This window comes from Pristis pectinata, chromosome 7 (assembly GCF_009764475.1).
Source record: "Pristis pectinata isolate sPriPec2 chromosome 7, sPriPec2.1.pri, whole genome shotgun sequence".
NCBI classification, from domain to species: Eukaryota; Metazoa; Chordata; class Chondrichthyes; order Rhinopristiformes; family Pristidae; genus Pristis; species Pristis pectinata.
Genome location: NC_067411.1, coordinates 67,673,857 through 67,692,028, shown reverse-complemented (window position 1 = coordinate 67,692,028; position 18,172 = coordinate 67,673,857). Strand labels below are relative to the sequence as shown.

General features: G+C 42.0%; 1 protein-coding gene across 1 annotated transcript in view; it reads right to left on the bottom strand.

The window, feature by feature from the left end:
- The window catches only part of LOC127572671 (A disintegrin and metalloproteinase with thrombospondin motifs 19-like), a 282,491-nt gene extending 264,528 nt beyond the window's left edge, over positions 1-17,963 (bottom strand). The window contains exons 1-4 of the mRNA XM_052020173.1: positions 17,766-17,963; positions 17,534-17,617; positions 16,803-17,275; positions 370-532 (exon numbers count right to left, since the gene is read on the bottom strand). Coding sequence (XP_051876133.1) covers positions 370-532; positions 16,803-17,275; positions 17,534-17,597 — 700 coding nt within the window. The 5' untranslated portion in view covers positions 17,598-17,617; positions 17,766-17,963. The remainder of the gene's footprint in view (positions 1-369; positions 533-16,802; positions 17,276-17,533; positions 17,618-17,765) is intronic.
- Positions 17,964-18,172: the final 209 nt, after the last annotated feature.

The following is an 18,172-nucleotide window of genomic DNA, read 5'->3' as shown; positions in this document are numbered from 1 at the left end:
TAAATATTGAAAACAAAAATAGAATATCACTCCTAATCAGTAAAACAAAAGTGAACAGATGAAAATCCCATACTTGCATACCAAGAAATTACTTTTGGCAATATTAGTAGATGAACCATTAACACTTCCAAATAACAGTCTTCTACGTAATATTTCAGAAGTATTAATCCTTTTAAGATAAAAAAATTGACACCTGCATTAAAAAAGGAAATAATATGTCAGTTAAACACTTTAAGTGTCATATTGCAAACTGTACTTTCTTGGCTATAAAGTAGCAAGACCATACAGAAAAGTTGTGTTGACCTTCAGACATACTACACAGTACTGAAAACATTCAAATAGAGCCTAAAGATTCTGTTGCAAGAGTACCTGCAGAAATTCCACACAAAGTTTGTGATGCCTGCTTTTCAGCAGATTTTTCATCCATCGATCGTTTCCTTCTGTATACGCGATGTGCATATCCTGTTACAGCCATGGTGTGATTCAGTGGTTCAATAAATATAAACTCTTCATTAATCTGAATAAATCCCATCTAGAAAATTGAAAAGGAAAGAACAGTTGAAAAGTCTTCCATTTAAATAACAGTGAATCTACTGCATGTGCTCATTTTAGACAAAGAGCATCACTGTGTGACTTGATGGCAAAGTGTGTTAGATTTCTGTCATTTCAACACTAAAACTTAGGCTTGGATCCAATGCAGTCAAACAGGATAAAGGTCTCCTTCTTCTCTGTGGCAGCTGATAGGATCAAAGGTTAAATATGTTTGCATGGTCTAAATTTGCTTCTCAAAGCAAACCAAAGCCGTGGCACAAAGTTGAAATTGAAAGGCCACACTGGAACAGTAGGAGATGTTCTGGAGTTTAGCTGTATCAAGACAATGAAAGAGAATCCTTCCTTGCATTTGCCCCATGTTACACCTGACCTACATTTCCTTGATTTTGTCGGGGGGGGGGGGGGGGCGGTGGTGGTGGTGGTGACAGGCGGAAAAACATTGCATTCTCCAGCTTGTTAATTCCTCACTTTGATGGATAAACTCACATTCTCCACTTCAGTTCCCAGACTGATCTCAAACGTCGAACCTCCCACACAGTAACCTTACAGAATGTTGCCTTGGTCCCTAGAACATGCAGAAGGATTGATGCAGGAGCATGACAATATCAATAAAAACTTAATAAAATCTAGTCAATTATCTCTTTTGGCTAACTGAGCTACAAATTCATTACCGTCAATAAAAAGAAACAGTACCATAAAAACTTGTATGGGACACAAATAAAAGATATATATAATTTGAAAAAGACACTGATATAGTGATCACAATTAAGAACCAGAAGCTGACTATTTTCAGCCACTATTACTAGCAAAAAGATCAAAGACTTGGTCACTATAATACATCAGGAATAACTAGAAACACATAGATAATAGAGTCCTGATGCAGGGTTTCGACCCAAAACACCGACAATTCCTTTCCCCCCACAGATGCTGCTTGACCCACTAAGTTCTTCCAGCAGATTGTTTGTTGCTCCAGGAATAAAGAGAGACTTGTTTACCAGTTTGAAAATTATAATTTATGATTTTATTTAAATAATAAGTACTTATTCAATAATGTTATTATTGTTATGATTATATTTATCTTCTGTTTTTACTTTCTAACTCCATACTACCTTTCTCTAGTTATGAGTGTTTGACTTCACATGACATTCAACACTGACATCCCTTAGTGAGTCACTGGAGGTCTGCTACTTAAGTTCTTATTCCTGATGTCCTTCCCCTTTCATTAAACCTTCCAAATGTCCACTTCAGGGGAGATGTTTGTCCTCGGCCAATAGCACTAAATGCCTGCAAGAATATTGCCTACTAGTTGTAGTTTCCTCCCACCTATTCAGTCCAACTGATGTCAATGGAATTTGCATCAATGGGGTTGGTGCAACGAGCTGCCCACACTGACCCAAGTTTAACGCAAGAAACAAAAGACGAATTCTAAACCCTTACCTTCCCCTGGCAGCCTGAACAATAACTGATGAATTTTACCTCTTAGAACTAGGCAAATATGCATGATTAACTCAAATCTGAACTCCTTTCCTCCCTATGAGCTGTACGATCCACTGTCAAAACCGCTTAGAAGTAATTATTCTGTACTTCCATAGGCTATATTAGAAACAAAACCTATGAGAGCACCGTTGATTATAGCTAAAGGTTACAATACATGTGGAGTTGTCCCTCTCATAGTGGAGCAAAACTACATTGCATCACTTGGAAAAAGCCACAGATACACTGCAATCCTCGGAGGAACATAATTTTAACAACAGATACCAAAGTTAACCACTGGGTGGTGCCTTCTGTAGGCCAAAGTGTATCAAAGCTTCCTTCCCTGCGCTAAATTGGGAAAATTACAATAAATGGATTTTTTTTCCTTTTTGTACTAAAGCAAATGATATTGAATTTAGGAGAATTTTGACCTCCCCCCTAGAAGTATACATTCTATCGTTCCAATTAACAGCACTACTGCCACCAACAAGACCCATTGCAATGACCAATCCATTAGAGGTTCTAGACTGTGTTTCCAACAAAATGTCTTCAGTTTTTTACCCCCTAAAATTTTCCCATGCCATTGGTGGCATACCAGCATTCATCACCCCTCAAAAGGAACAACCAGGCAGGATAGAAAGAAAATAACACTCTTACACTGTGAATTGTTTATATCAAGGGCAAAATGAGGCCACAATATAATGCAGGAGTGGAGTGGGTGGGGGAATAATCAACTCATTATATGGTTGGTAGCTTTAAAATCCCATTAACCTTGACATCGCAAGGAGCTCCATTTTAAAAGGAGCCGACCACCCGGTATCCAGATGCTTTAACAAAAGCTTCCTATTGGAATGGAAATTAGGGCCTTATGACCCGAACACGATGCCCAATGCTACTGTAGGTCAGAGGGTCAAACAGTTCTAACAGAAATGGAATCAAAGCAGCACAGCTTGGTTAAGTGCTGATTTTTTTTAGTGCCATGTTGGTGGATAGAAATAATCTGGGCATTGCTGGACCAGCACCCTCACCATTCACGATCGTGACCCTCAATTCCTACCCCAACCCCTCAGCTAAAATTAACCCTGCTGAAGCAGCCCAGTCTTGAGGGCTGAATCCAGTAAACTGCACTGGGACACCCGTTTGACAATGCTCATTTACCTGGCAGAATAAAAAGAAGTTATGACGTCAAGATAGCAGAGAACTCTTTGCCTCGAGAATGGAAAGCTAACCACCACTGGTCCTTCACCCCAAAGGTCAAAGTGAGACAAGAAATGGACGTATTTCCCTGACTTCCACCTGCCCCAAGCACATCCACTGAGCAGCTCCCAAAAAGTTGTTGGGCTTGCGCTGACAACAGTCCCCTCCTCCCTTTAACTTGGCGGCAGGACAGAGTGGATCTTAATCGATTCTTAAAGCATGTTTCCAAAGAAGAACTAAGCCCCTCATAGAGTGGCACCCAGTTTTCAATATTCTGTTGAAGCACTTAAAAAAATTATTTCAGAGCCCTTTAAATTTTAATCTGTGGAAAAGAAACAGGCTAGAAACATGAAGTAAACATTGAAATACAGAGACACAGAGAATCAGAGCAGGAGTAAGCTCTTCAGGCCTGCTCCACCACTCAAAGCAATCATAGCTGATCATCCTCTTCAGTACCCTGTTCCTGCCTATCCCCTGACCCCTTAGGCATTAAGAAATATATCTACCTCTTTCTCGAGTGTATACAATGACTTGGTCTCCACTCCCTTCTGCAGCAGAGAATTCCACAGAGTCACTACCATCTCTGTAAAAAATTCTCCTGATGTCAATTCTAAGAGGCATACCCCATATCCTGAGGTTATGACTGCCTGATTCTTGACTCCCCGGCTATCTGGAGCATCTACTATGTATCTAGTCTGGCTAGTCCTGTGAGAACTTTGTAGGTATCTATGATACCCTCTCTCATGCTTCAATCCTCCAGCGAACAAAGGCCTAACAGACCCAATCTCTCTTCATATATCAGTCCTGCCATCCCAGTCCTGCCATTCCAGTAAACTTCTGTTGCACTCCTACCCTGGCAAGAACATCTTTCTTCAGCTAAGGCAAGCAAAAATACCCACAAAGCCTCAGATGGGATCTCACCAAGCTGTACCAAGACATCTTTGCTCTGAAACTTAAATCCTTCCACAATGAAGCCCAACAAATCACTTGCCTTCCCAGCGTCATGTTCAACCTGACCACAGATGTCCCAGTGCAGTTTGCTGGACTTAGGCCTCAAGACTGGCCTGCCTCAGCAATCAGCAGGGTTAGTTCTAGCCTGAGGGGTTGCGAGTCGGAATTAAGGGTCACAATCATGAAAGGTGAGGGTGCTGGATCAGCAGTGCCCAGTGACCCAAAAGGTGATTACATACATTTTCAAGCATATAACAAGTACCCTTCCATTAATGAACCCCTGGACCAAACTGGAGTTAAGTCCAATATTGAGCCTCACAGTTCAAATGGAACACCAGCACCAGCCATCAGCCAGTCCACATTAATTAGATCAATATCAGCCTACTGCCTTGTCTGTAACCCTTTGCTTATTACAACATTTGCTATTTCATAAACAAAGGCTGAAAATACAAGATATCAAAGATGATTCTTTTAAAGGAACCATTTATGTTGATGTTATGTTATCTCACAATCATTGTTAAGCAAACAAAATAATACCTTGTGGACTAACCTATACTCAGACCTTGTCTGTCTCTGGTCAGGAAATTATACAGAGCTGGTGATATAGCTCAATTCTGCCAGTTTTACAAAATTAGACAATTCCTAGTCTCAAACTCACATCTTCAGTAAAAACACAATGATAATTTTCTTTCTGTGAATTACAAGCCAGTTATCCAGACGAGACTAAAGCTCCATAATTTAAATTCTTTAGCCAAGCCTCTAAAACTGGAACTTTTAAATTAATTGAGAAATTTTGAAGATAATATTTTCTTTTACCATAACTCTAGATTATTTCTGTTGCTATAAAGATGATGGTTAGCACCTAATTTCTCAACACAGGATTTTAGAATATATTGTATTAGAAATGTAAAGCAAAATATTGTAATTACTTTTGACAATGGATTAAAGGAAATGGCACAACCTTGTACATTTCTAAAGTGAATCTGACACACTAAATTGCAACAGGTGTAGAACTAACTGCTGGTCACCCTTTCAAAGTGTAACATGAAACGTAGCAATGTATGTTGGATTTGAATGGCAGAAAAAAACAAATATTTTCATTTTAGTAAAAAAAACAGAAAATGGAACAGTTGAAGTGTACCACATGCCATTTTCTGAACGGATACCAGGTTAAACTGGTGCTTTTCATAAATTTATTAAGATAAACATCTAGTCAACTGCCAGACAAATTATAATGGCATCCACTGTGCTGAATACCAGTGTAAGTGAATATTTTTATCATCACTGTAATATATATAACCATCAAGCATGCCTATAAGAATTGTGTGTACCATGTGACATGACTTTTGATACATTGTCGTACCAGACACTGCTGTTAGTTGAGAGTTACTGCCTTCAATAAAGTATGTCTTGCTGTTAGTTCTACCTCTGCAATTTGTCTTGGCAAGTAGCCACAGAATCAGCCAACAAACACCACAAAGGCATCAAGTTTGAAATACTGCTACTTGAGAGAGCAGCAGAAGAGTGCCCAGTGTGAAGAAAATGGAGAATGAGATTTTTGCATGATGAACAGTAAAGATAGCAGATAGTGGGTGTGGCAGATACGTTGGTGAGGTTAAGAGACATGAGCCTTCTCAGCCATTTACTCAGTTGACAGAACAAGTGGAAATGTTCTGCTTTAACCAATATCATTGAGGAAGGTAGTGTTGTTGCTGGTGGTAGAGACAGAAGCATATGAAATGTTGGCAAGGCTACTAAGGCCATAAACTATAAGTGTCATAGGAGGACATCGTGAAAACCTTGAGAGGACATTTTAATCTGGTGCTGTGAGTGATTTTCAAGAGATACAAAACCAGGGACCAGAGGAAAAGACTGGCGAATACATGGTCAGGCTAAAGACGCAGGTTTGGGCACTGTAAGTTTGCTAAGGGCAAGCACTGGAAAATGAGAAGACTCCAGAGAATCTATCTAATGTGGTGGATTTAACATTTAAAGGAGTGTGTAGAATAACCATTAGCATGCAGATAGTGCATAATAGCATGAAGCAGTTTTGCTCAGGGCAAAGATCCAAGGTGCAATCAATCAGGGAACAAACCCATAGAAATAATAACAAAAGTATGGTTTTCTTCACGGCCAAATCATATGAGCACTTCATGTGGGTTCAGGCGATAACCAGTGGACCACATGAGTAAAAAAAGACAGGAGAGCTACAAAAAAATCTTGTGGGATGCAAGAGGCAGGGGGCCTTGCCAAAGATGTTATCGGTGCCACCCAGACTCAGAATGCTCATTCAAGATGGTCCAGTGCTACAAATATAACAGGGTGCAAGTCCTTGAAGGTAACTGCCTGTGAAGATGATAGTCCCTGCTTACCTCAGAAATGGGGAATAAGGAATAATTGAACAGTCCTGCTGGGATACCACATACGCGGGAGAATCAGACAAGGCAGAGACAGAAATAAAAAGTGTGAATGATATCTATTGTCCACCCATACAGTAAGGATAATACACTTAAAGCCACCTCGTGGAAGCAACTATAAAAATACAAATTAATACAGCAGTGTTGGTGTATCACAGCCCAGAATGTCTATCTGAAATACTTCAAGCACATTCCATTAAAGCAGAGCAAATTGTTGTCGGATACATATGCTTGAGAGACCTTCTGAGTTATGGGGGAGGTGACCATTAGGTCACCAATATAGACAGATGGGCCATGGGAATGAACAAGTGATCTTATGGATTGGATTGAGTCACTCATACTGAGGGACCACGTTCTTGAAAGGATCATATCACATTGGGCACTGAGAAGATCCAGGAGCCACTCACACTTCAGGGTGAACTGGCAATATCCAATACTGGCAATACTGAGCAGATGGGCTTACAAGATACCAAGCTTCCTCCAGCCAGCAGGCAGTGACAAGTCAGGGCTACAGGCTGCAGCTCCAAAGAATTAGTTGTGGAACACAGTATTTCAATGGCTGCTATATAATCATCTTGAACAGTGAGAGAAAATACAACTAAAATGGGAGTGCAATGAATAGAGTTAGCTCTGTACACATTGGCAAATGTGGTGATCCAGGTATGAGTGCACTAACAGCCTTACAGATGGAATTTGACAATAGTCTGTTTGAAGGAGAGGGTAAAAATGGGCTGAAAGGAGAGCTAAGCAGTTAAATACAATGGCCTTCCTGGAAGATGTAAGCAGCAATTTGGGTGAAGCACAGATGTTATGCATTACAGAAATTTAAGGATAATCTCTGATAAAAAGTCAAGGGCTCAGATGAACCATACAGCAGTGAATAGGTACGTGATATGCAGAAGTTGTTTTGCAATGATAATGGGAAATATTAACAAAGAATATGTTCAGATAAACAGAGAATACTGAAGGCATTCTTCAAGTGCCATGGATATGCAATGCCGGCTATTTGGGTGTTGGACTTAAAGGGCTGAACACATGGACTATTTTCTGACCTATTAACAGGTAAAACATGTATTCCATCATTAATGCAGGAAAATACTGGGAGAAAAGGTACCGATTACAGAAGCACCTGCAGACAAGGGCAAGAAACAGGCCTGCAAAGCAAAGTAACATGTTGATCAGAGATTTAGAGCAGCTGAGGTGTCCCAGATGAAAGATGTTCTGAGCCTGGGGCCAGTGGAAGACAGTCCATTATAAGTAGCTCGAGTCAAAGACAGTGACTTGGCTATCTCCGAACATTGGGACTATTCATGAACCTTGATGGAAAGCTGTTCATAGGAAAATCCTGTAATAGGAAGAGTAGGATAGAGCCAGTTCACAGAGGCCTCAGGACAACTGTTGCACCCTAAGAGGTTACAAAGAAGATGATTTGGTGAAGCAAGGTAATATTGATTGAGTTTGGCCCAGAAGATGAGACTTCACGAACTCTGGAAAAAGCTCTGTGTACACAAGACTCCAGTTGTTTACAGAATTACTGAATGACCTGAACTAAGCAGTTAGATCCTTAAAGCAGTTTGATGCTCAGTTAGAGGCATTGTAATGTGGAAGCATTTCAAAAGCTATGAAGATTTTATGCAAGGCATCACATTGAGTGTGGACTTAGAAATGTGAGCCACAATATGAGAAGTCAGATTGAAAACAGTCATGGCAAAGCCGAAAATCTTGGAGATAATCCAGAAAGGGAGAGTTAGAGGAGATGAGCTTGGGGTTTCAAAAGGAATAACAGGAAATGTCTAGGGCAGGTTGATATCAAGAAGGATGAGGTACTGGGGCTCTTGAAGAACATTAATGTGTATCAGTCCCCAGAGTCTGGTGGAATATATCCCAGGTTATTGAGAGAAGCAAGAGAGGATATTGCTGGGACCTTCACAAAGATCTTTGTATCCTATTTAGTCACAGGCGAGGTCCCAGAGGACCTGAAGAATGTTGTTCCTCTGTTTAAGAAGGGTAATAGAGACAAACCAGAAAATTATAAGGCAGGTGAGCCTTACATCAGCAGTAGGGAAATTATTGGAGAATATTCTTGGGCATCAGATTTAGTCACATCTAGAAGAACATGGACTTATAGCGGATAGTTATCATGGCTTTGTGTGGGGGAGGTGATGTCTTACAAACTTGAGTTTTTTTGACAAGGTGGCAAGGATGGTTGATGAGGGTAGGGCAGTGGAAGTTGTATACATGGACTTCAGTAAAGCTTTTGACAAAGTTCCTCAAGGTAGGCTGATCCAGAAGATTAAGGTGCATGGGATCTACAGAGACTACCAATCCACCATAGATTGGATTCAAATTTGGCTTGGCCAATAGAAGACGAAGGGTAGTGGTGGAGGGGTGTTATTCTGACTGGAGGTCTGTGACCAGTGATATTCCACAGGGATCAGTGCTGGGATCTCTGTGTATATAAATGATTTAGATAAAAATGTAGGTAGGCTGATTGGTAAGTTTGGAGACAACACAAAAATTGGCAGAGTTGTGGATAGTGAAGAAGATTCAGCAGGATATAGACTGGTTGGAAATATGGGCACAGAAATAGCAGATGGAGTTTAATCCATACAAGTGTGAGGTATTGCACTTTAGGAGGTCAAATGTAAGAGGAAAGTATACAAGACCCTTAGGAGCTTTGATGTACAGAAGGATCTTGGGGTGCAAGTCCATAGCTGCCTGAAAGTGGCATCACAAGTAGATAAGGTAGTAAAGAAGGCATACGACATACTTGCCTTCATTGATTGGGATTTTGAGAATAAAAGTCAAGAATTCATGTTGCAGCTGTATGAAACTTTGGTTAGGCCACATTTGTAGGACTGTGTGTAGTTCTAGTCATTGTGTTACAGGAAGGATGTGGCAGCTTTGGAGAAGGTACAGAAATGGTTCACCAGGATGCTGCCTGGATTAGGGAGTATCAGCTATAAGGTGTGGTTGGACAAACTTGGATTGTTTTCCCTGGAGCACTGGAGGCTGAGGGGAGACCTGATAGAAGTATATAAAGTTATGAGAGGCACTGATAGGGTAGATAGACAGCGCCTTTTACCCAGGGTAGAAATTTCAAATACTGGAGGGCATAGCTTTAAGGTGAGATGGGGAAAATTTAAAGAAGATTTACAAGGCAAGGTTTATACACAGACAGTGGTAGGTGCACAGAACACATCGCCAGGGGAAGTGGTGGAAGCAAATGTCATAGCAATTTTGAAGAGGTATTTAGACAGATGCACGAACAGGTAGGGAATGGAGGGATATGGACCATATGCAGGCAGATGGGATTAGTTTGGATTAGCATCACGATTGGCGCCAACATCGTGGGTGGAGGGCCTGGCCCTGTGCCATACTCTTCTATGTTTGGTGAAACAGGAAAGGTCTACTGTCTGCAGGGAATCAGACTGGGAGTCAGGATGCAAGACAGTGCAAAAGCAAAGGCAGAAGAATGGAGAGACTTAAGAAGCAACCAAGGAATGGATTGTTGCAGATAGATTCATGGCATCCAACAATGCACTGATAACAATGTATAATTATAACTTTAACTATTGAAATAGCTGATAGGAGCCATTAGCCTAGGTATTGTTATATGAACAGTTTGCTCTCTACAGGTGACATCAGGAAAATGGTGGTAATAAATTGTAATCACAGTTCTGAAGACAATTATTCTGAAGCAACAATTGCAGAACAGGATGTGAGCCCAGATATTTATGCGGCCTTTGTGGAGAAGTGATCCACTGGGATTATAAATCCCTGGAGTGGGTACTCCAGAGATGTCAAGTGCAGCTTGCAGCAGAGGGTTCAGTGAACTCAGAGATCAAGAGAATTTTAGTTGGTTGAATTTATAACTGCATTTTGGCATAACTAATTAATTAATTTTATATAAATAAAAAGATAATGGTTTGTATTAATTCATTACTTTTTTGTGTAGTGCATGCAAGTCGGAGTACTTTATAAACATATTATACCATGTGGTACGACTTTTAATACATTGTTGTACATGGCACTGCCATAAATTAAGAATTACTGCTTTCAATAAAGGGCATTCTGTTGTAGGAACCAGCTCTGTTATTTGCAAGCAGCAAAACAAAGCAGCCTTCAGATACCACAATTATGAGAGTTAATCCTGTATTCTTTAGTGCTCTCAGTGGCTATAGTTCAATAACCTTGATGGAATGTAAGTACTCTGTGCTAAAGACAGAAATTTCAGGGTGGATATTACAGTTAGCCTGTACGCTACCAAGACCATTGCCACATCTGAACGAATCAAATATCTGTTACTATAACACTGAATAAAAATACATTTTTGTGTGCTTTACATTCTTCATCATGCCATCATGGTATTAATAGTAATTTAGTAGAGAATCCAGAATATGACTGTGTGCTTCAACATACAGAGCACAGGAGAACCACGAGGGCATAAAAGACTATGCTTGAAATGGGACTGAATAAAGGGGAAGCAAAACTACATAGGTTGAAGGTGCTGCCCTTATAGAGGATCATTATCAAACTGACTTGGTTTGGCCAAACAGCCTGTTTCCACATTATAATTTCTGTAATTTCTATGTAGCAAAACCAAAGGCAAAACAAAATTACACTTGTTGAAAAAAAAATTAGTTGATGAAAGAGTTACAGGTAAACCAGCTGCCATGATACTACTGGTGTGGAGGTAAACTGGAAGAAATGCAACTTCTCAGAACACAGCCATGTGGGCTACTCAAAATGTGTCCCAGAAGTTCAATGAGCTGAGCATCAGTCCCTGTGTTCCAGAGGTCCAGGAGGACCTAAATACCCAGGCCTGATTGAAAGCCTGATTGATTTTCTCTCCATCTGGATAAAAATTTGCCAAGTTAAGGACATTCCATTTTATAGCGCTGGCAAAAGAGGAGACTGTAAAAGCGTAAGTGATCTGTATACTTATCCATCTTACAAATAACAAGTTCCACAAATTAAAAGATGCTTTTTCCAAACTTATTTTGTACATCCACGCCTTTCCAAGTACCATCTCTTCTATACAGCTCTGTGCAAAAAGATGTAAGAGTGGTAATACCAAGTCCATCTTGGTCTGTATCCTTCATGGTGACACACAATTGGAACGGGGTGAATGCAGGATACTGGCAGACACAATGCAAGATCCTGCTCTGTTGGTCAGGTATCCAAAAACCACAGAAGCACCAATTTTTCATCCATTGAGCATTCTGGGGTATTGCACAATGGTTGGATCTCATTAACCTAGAACAGCGAATTTGGCCATGAACTTCCTGGTGTAAATGGGCAGCTTGTTAATGAGGGGAACAGGATTTCACACAAACTGCCTATAAATTCATCCCTGGTCAGCAGCACCAATGGCATTCATCAGTAGCATCAGCAAGTTGTCTTCTGCCTTAAAAATTCATTTTATTGACACAACTATAAAGTACATTCAGCCCTTCCACCCAATTATGAATTTCTGGGCAGACTGCTCTTGAAACTAAATATAACCCTGCTAAAAATTAGGACTTACTGTGCACATTGGGAGTTAATGCAGAAAAGTCTACAATTGCATCAGCAAGAAGACTTGTGCCTAAAGGTTCTTCCCTGGCCAGTAATGATAAATAGGCTGTATAGGTGTCAGTGGTTTGCTCATTGTCTCCAAAATTCATACCACTGAGCCCAACTGAATGAACTTCAGAGCCAGTGTACAATGTACTGACCTAACTAAAAGTGCTTTAGTTACTGACCTGGCTGAATATTTGGAAGGTTTTATTGTCACCAGTATGGACACATCCTACTCCCACCTGTAAGGTAAGCCCTGCTGAACACCTGGAAAGAGATCTCTGAGGAAGTTAAAGCAGTGACCTTCACCTGCTGGACAAATTTTAATACAGTGGCATGTTCAACCAAGGTAATCTTTTCTGGATTACTTGATTTGCTAATTTCTCTTTCTCAGGATCACATTTTACCTGAGCATATTCTACCTTGCCCCTGCCTTTATACCACTGCAAACATACCCATTTTTCTCTCCATTGGCTTTAAAGCACTGGAGGATGAACTTGCCTTTCTTCTAGTTTTCAGCTACACAATCAGCAACTGCGGTTATCCTAATAACAAGAACATGGAAAATAATGTTCCAATCTGCTTACTCTTCTTTCCTCATAACCGAAACATTCCATCCCAGGCAACATCCTGACCTCCTCCATACCCTCTCCAATACAACCTCTTCCAGTAAAGTGGCAACCAGAACTGCACACAATATTCCAGCTGTGGCCTAAATGAAGTTTTAAGGTTGTACCAAGGCCTTACTACTCTTAGACTCCATGCCCAGCTGATGAAGGCAAGCATCCCACACGCTTTCTTCACTGCCCGACCTACCTGTGCTGTCACCTTCAGTGATCTTGGATGTACACTAAGATCCCTTTGTTCCTCAGTACTATCTAAGGCCCTACCATATGTGGGATAAGCTCTACCCTTATTAGACCCCCATTTCTGTAATCATTGTTCCTTGCTTTTATCTGCAGGTCCTACTGCAGCATTGGCCATTAGTGTAGAACAAGGTGAACAGGGCCAGCCTTACCAACTTACCCCATCACCTACTTCATCTTCAAATAGCACCAGCACAGAGAGATAGATTAAGGATATCTGCACAGGTTAAAGCTCACACCGTGAGTGAGCGGGAGAAGGCAGGAGTGGAAAGAACTGAGATGGACATAGCTAACCAGTGAACGAGTCCAGGTCCAAGCACGGCTAACAGCACAGGGAGATAGATTCCAGAACCTGGGCCTCCTAAAGAAAAGTATTGGTAGTGCACCAGCAAATAGTGGCGCATCAAAACTTAAGTGACTTCTAGCAAGTGCAATAGCCTGCAACCTCCTATGGTGTATGTGGAAAGTGCATGTGATACAAAGGTCTGTTGTCAGCAGCAATGGCGCCTTCGACCAAAGGTAAAAATGTGGTAAGAGGGCTTGGCCTCCACCATCTCCTCCAGCTAGCAAAACTCCCCGGAATGGACAAATCGAGTAAGTGAATGGATATAGACATTTTTAGATAGCTATTTATTTATTAGTCATATGTACATCGAAACATACAGTGAAATGCGTCTTTTTGTGTTACTGAGAATGAGCAGCCCAACACGGGCTTTAATTAGATCACAGACTTGCTGCAATTTGTTCTCAAACAAATCATTTAAGAAACAGTACCATGGTATCATGGGAGTGAAACTGGATGAATGCCTTTCTGACATATACAATACACACACAAAGCTGCTTATTAATGGCACTAATTGAAATATACTAGCTCCAGTCAAACAGGCTCATTTATCAGAAAGAATAGCAAGCCTCCAGAACCCCATATTCTCTTAGCGACACAAGAGACTGCAGGTGCTGGAATCCGGAGCAACAACTCAATTGGTCAAGCAGCATCTGTGGGTGGAGAGGAATTGTCAATGTTTTGGGTCGAAATCCTGCATCCCAAAACGTCGATAATTCCTCCCCTGCCCCTCCCCAGATGTTACTCGGTCTGTTGAGTTCCTCCCATATTGTGTGGTTTCTATAATGGGTAGCCAATTTCCATTGCCAGTTTTACAACCAACAACTGAAAATCTACCCAACAGTACTGAAAAATAGAATGCTGTTTCTTTACTGGAGGACAGCATGAACTCAAGACAAATAGCCAAAACTCATGGATTAGGAGGACTTCCTCCCATATGGTTTCCACTCTTATGTTGCTACGTATTCCTCATGTGGCTCATACCCCAAGTTTTTACTGCTCTCTTCATATATGTAATTTAATCATGCCATACCAACTAATATCTATTAAGTTCAAATTAAATGCCATACATAATCATGTGATATCATAGAGTTGAATAGCTTTCCTGCCAATGGTACTGTACAAATACTTAACATGTGCCAAATTTGCCTCTGGGGTAAACCTATTTGGAACAAATAAGAGAGGAATTTGATCCAAGTGTGTTTAGTGCTCACACATTAGCATCATTCATAGAGGTTTCAACATCATTGTTTCCAAACTTTGGTTAAAAATCTATTAAATACAGGAAACACTCAGCAGATCTAAAGAAATGCAATAAAAGGCAGCATACTACGCTGACAAATGTGGAGTGGTGTTACAGGACAATGTGGTAAACCACCTCAAAGGCTGCTGAGAGGACAAGGAGGCATCATGAACCCTGTCACTGGGATTTTAACTTGACTAAATCCTGTCTGGAAAGAGGGTAATGATGCCTATGGATTTTGGAAGAAGCAAAGCATTTAAAGATATTTTCAAGGGAGTATACGGAATACCTAGGGGAAAAAAAAGTATTACAAAAACAATGTGCAAGATAATTAGCTGGAGGAACTCAGTGGGTTAGGCAGCATCTGTGGAGGGAAATGGACAGTTGATGATTCGGGTCAAGACCCTTCATCTGGACTGAAACATAGAGAGGATATAGCCAGTATAAAGAGGTGAGGGGAAGTGGTGGAGCAGGAGCTAGCAAGCGACAGGTGGATCCAGGTGAGCATGGGTGATAGGCAGATTGCAAGTAGGGACAGAGGCTGGGAGGTGATAGGTGGAGGCAAAAAAGGGCTGCAGATGATGGAATCTGATGGGAAAGGAAGGTGGAGCATGGAATCAAATAAGGGAGGTGGGGAGGGCAGGTGGGAACAGAAGAGGGAGGGGACCCAGTGGGGGGAGTGTGTGGGTGATAGGGGGTGGGGGGCTGGGGTGGGTGTAGGAGGAACTGGGTAGATCAGGTGGGGAGAGAAAAGGGACACAGGGGGAGCGGGTTACCTGAAATTGGAGAATTCAATGTTCATGCTGTCAGGTTGTAGACTACCCAGGCAGAATATGAGGTGCTGTTTCTCTAGTTTGCGTTTAGCCTCCCTCTGGCAGTAGAGCAGGCCCATGAGGGAATGGGGAGGGGAATTAAAATGGCTGGCAACGAAGAGCTCCAGGCAGGCAGATGAAGCACAGGTGCTCAGCCAAGCAGTCGCCTGGTCTGCGCTTGGTCCCACTGATGTACAGCAGGCCACATCGACAGCACCGGATGCAATAAACAAGGTTGGAGGAGACGCATGTGAATATCTGCCTCTCCTGGAAGGGCTGTTTCAGGCTCTGGATGGCAGTGAGGTGTAGATACAGGTGTTACACCTCCTTCAGTTGCAGGGGGAGTGCCTGGAGAGAGGGAGGGACCGGTGGGGAAGGATGAGCGAACCAGGTAGTCACAGTTGTGCAACATAATTAAATGTTTCTTCACTGTTTTTGTGCTTTTGAGATCTGTAAGGGATGTGTCCCTGCCTGACATCCACTTCAACAATGCTGAAGGCATATTCACAAAAGTGAACATCATCTACACTCCTGCACCTGCATGTAAACGCATACAATAATGTGCTTGGAAGTAGTGTAACATTCTGTGTTGGACGTCATCGAAACGCCAAAATGTTTTCAATGTTTAGAACATTGTGAAGGAAAATTCAATTGCAATATTCTGTCCTACATGAGAGGTACTGATTCCGAATGCATGACCTGGGCATCAGGGATTACTCTATTTTAGAAATTTCCGGTACCTTCCTGAATAAGGTTTAGCGTTGAACAATGGGATTCTTGGAGCCACAGTGGGGAAGATTAAACGCAAACCCCACACAACGAGAGCATCCCGCCTGGATTCATGAGACCGACAATTGGTCCACTTGAGCCCAATGCAGGTGCGCCTCCTGTCGGTCCAATCTTGAACCAAAGCGCCAACCCGAAGGGTGTGAAGTCGCCTGGCCCAGATCAGTTTGAAGTCGTTCAGGTGGACAGCGTTCCCGCACAGTCGTAACAAATAGGAGTCTTGCAAAGAATTTTAAAACGGATGTGGTGTTATATGTCAGAATCACGACGGTTGCCAATTTCTATTTGGAAAACAATTGATGAAGGAAAATGATTTGAAAAAGTGCAAGCAATTAAACACATAAATTACTTTTTCTTTAAGAAAGGTTTTCATAAAGTACAATACAATGCCACCAGAGTTTTTTTGGGGGGGAAACGAAGCAAGTTTATCCCAGGAAAAAAAAGCTGACCTGGATCGCAACCTCGCCAAGGCTAAGCAGCTGCGTTGCGGCAATTATTAACATTTGTATTATTTCTGAGCTGAAATATTGTGCCAAGGGCATTGGAATTGCAGGCAGCGGGCGAGTGAGAGTCAGTGGTATTTGACAGCTGTGCACTTACCAGACCCCCACAGGTGCTGAAAGAGGCGAGCGAGCCCCTGGAGTTGTGCACGAAGCCGCTGTAGTAGCAGGCGTGTTCGGCGCGGTAGGAGCGCACCGACGTGTGGTGCCGGCTCCGGCGGCTGTGCACGGCGAAGCTACCGGAGAGGAAGCGGCTGTCCCTGGTCAGGCTCAGGTACAGCTCTCTGCCGAACGCCGGGATCTTCAGCTGCAGCCCCGGGGGAGAAGGCGAGGAAGCGGGCGAGGTGGAGGAGGAGGAGGCGGCGGCGCCGCGGTGGCCGGGCGGGGCAGGAGCCTGCAGCTCCCGCGGGTAAAACTCCTGCGACTCGTACTCGTCCCCGTTGGAGATTGAGCGCACTTCCCGGGACGTGATGCCGGGGCCGGCTGCCGGCTCGCCCCGTACCGGGTACGCTCTACCATTCTGCAGAACGGCCGGAAAAACGATCTCAGATTCTTCTCGGAAATTCTCGAGACCTGTGTAGATGGAGGAAAAGAAATCCAATTAATACAAAAAAAAATTTTCAAGGCTCATGAAATTTTACTTCTGAAGACTACTATTAACATTTTGAGCCCTGTGAACAGAGTTCTGTATTTTAGTGTAAAATATAGCTGGGTTAGAAACGTATTTTTCCCCCAGAAGGTGCAGGATAAAACGCTGAAATTGGTGTTTATTTTAGAGAAAAAAAAATCCTGGCTTAATGTAAAGCAAGCTTCAATAAAAAGTTACTGTACCTGAAACTATTGCATCCGTGAAATACAGTAGATACAAAATATAGGAAATGTCACTCTGCAGCATTCTTGTATTCCCTCAGTACCCTGTATTTAATATAAAAGTTAATTCTTGTTATATAATCAGCAACCAAAAAAAGAACCCTCTTTGGTTTGAGAATGAGAAGGGTGAGGCGTTGGCTGTTTCTAGATTCCCTGTATTTTTTTTATATAGCTTGAGGAAGGCAGCTCTTACAGTAATGTAATGTACTAGTCAGAGAGCGGCTGCTTCTCTCTGTGCCTGTCTGTCTCTCTCACTCACTCGCTCGCTCGGTCTCACATGAGTTTCCGAATGAATGAATTCGAGTCCCGCGGAGCTGAGCTCTCACCACACACACACACACACCAAGGGCTTCCCCCGAACTGCAATCCAGCCCTGATTGGTTACAGTAACTCACAGAGTGAGTGTGTGTATGTGTGCGTGCAGAGTTTAGTACAAACAAAGCTTATGATTTATATAATATGTAATATTTAAATTGATTATCTCTAAATATAAAACACCAACAAGGCATTGGAGTTGTTTTTGATGTATTATTAAACAATGAAATGGATTGCCAGCAGGGCACGTTTATTCACTGCGGGTCAAAATGAGGCAGAATTTCA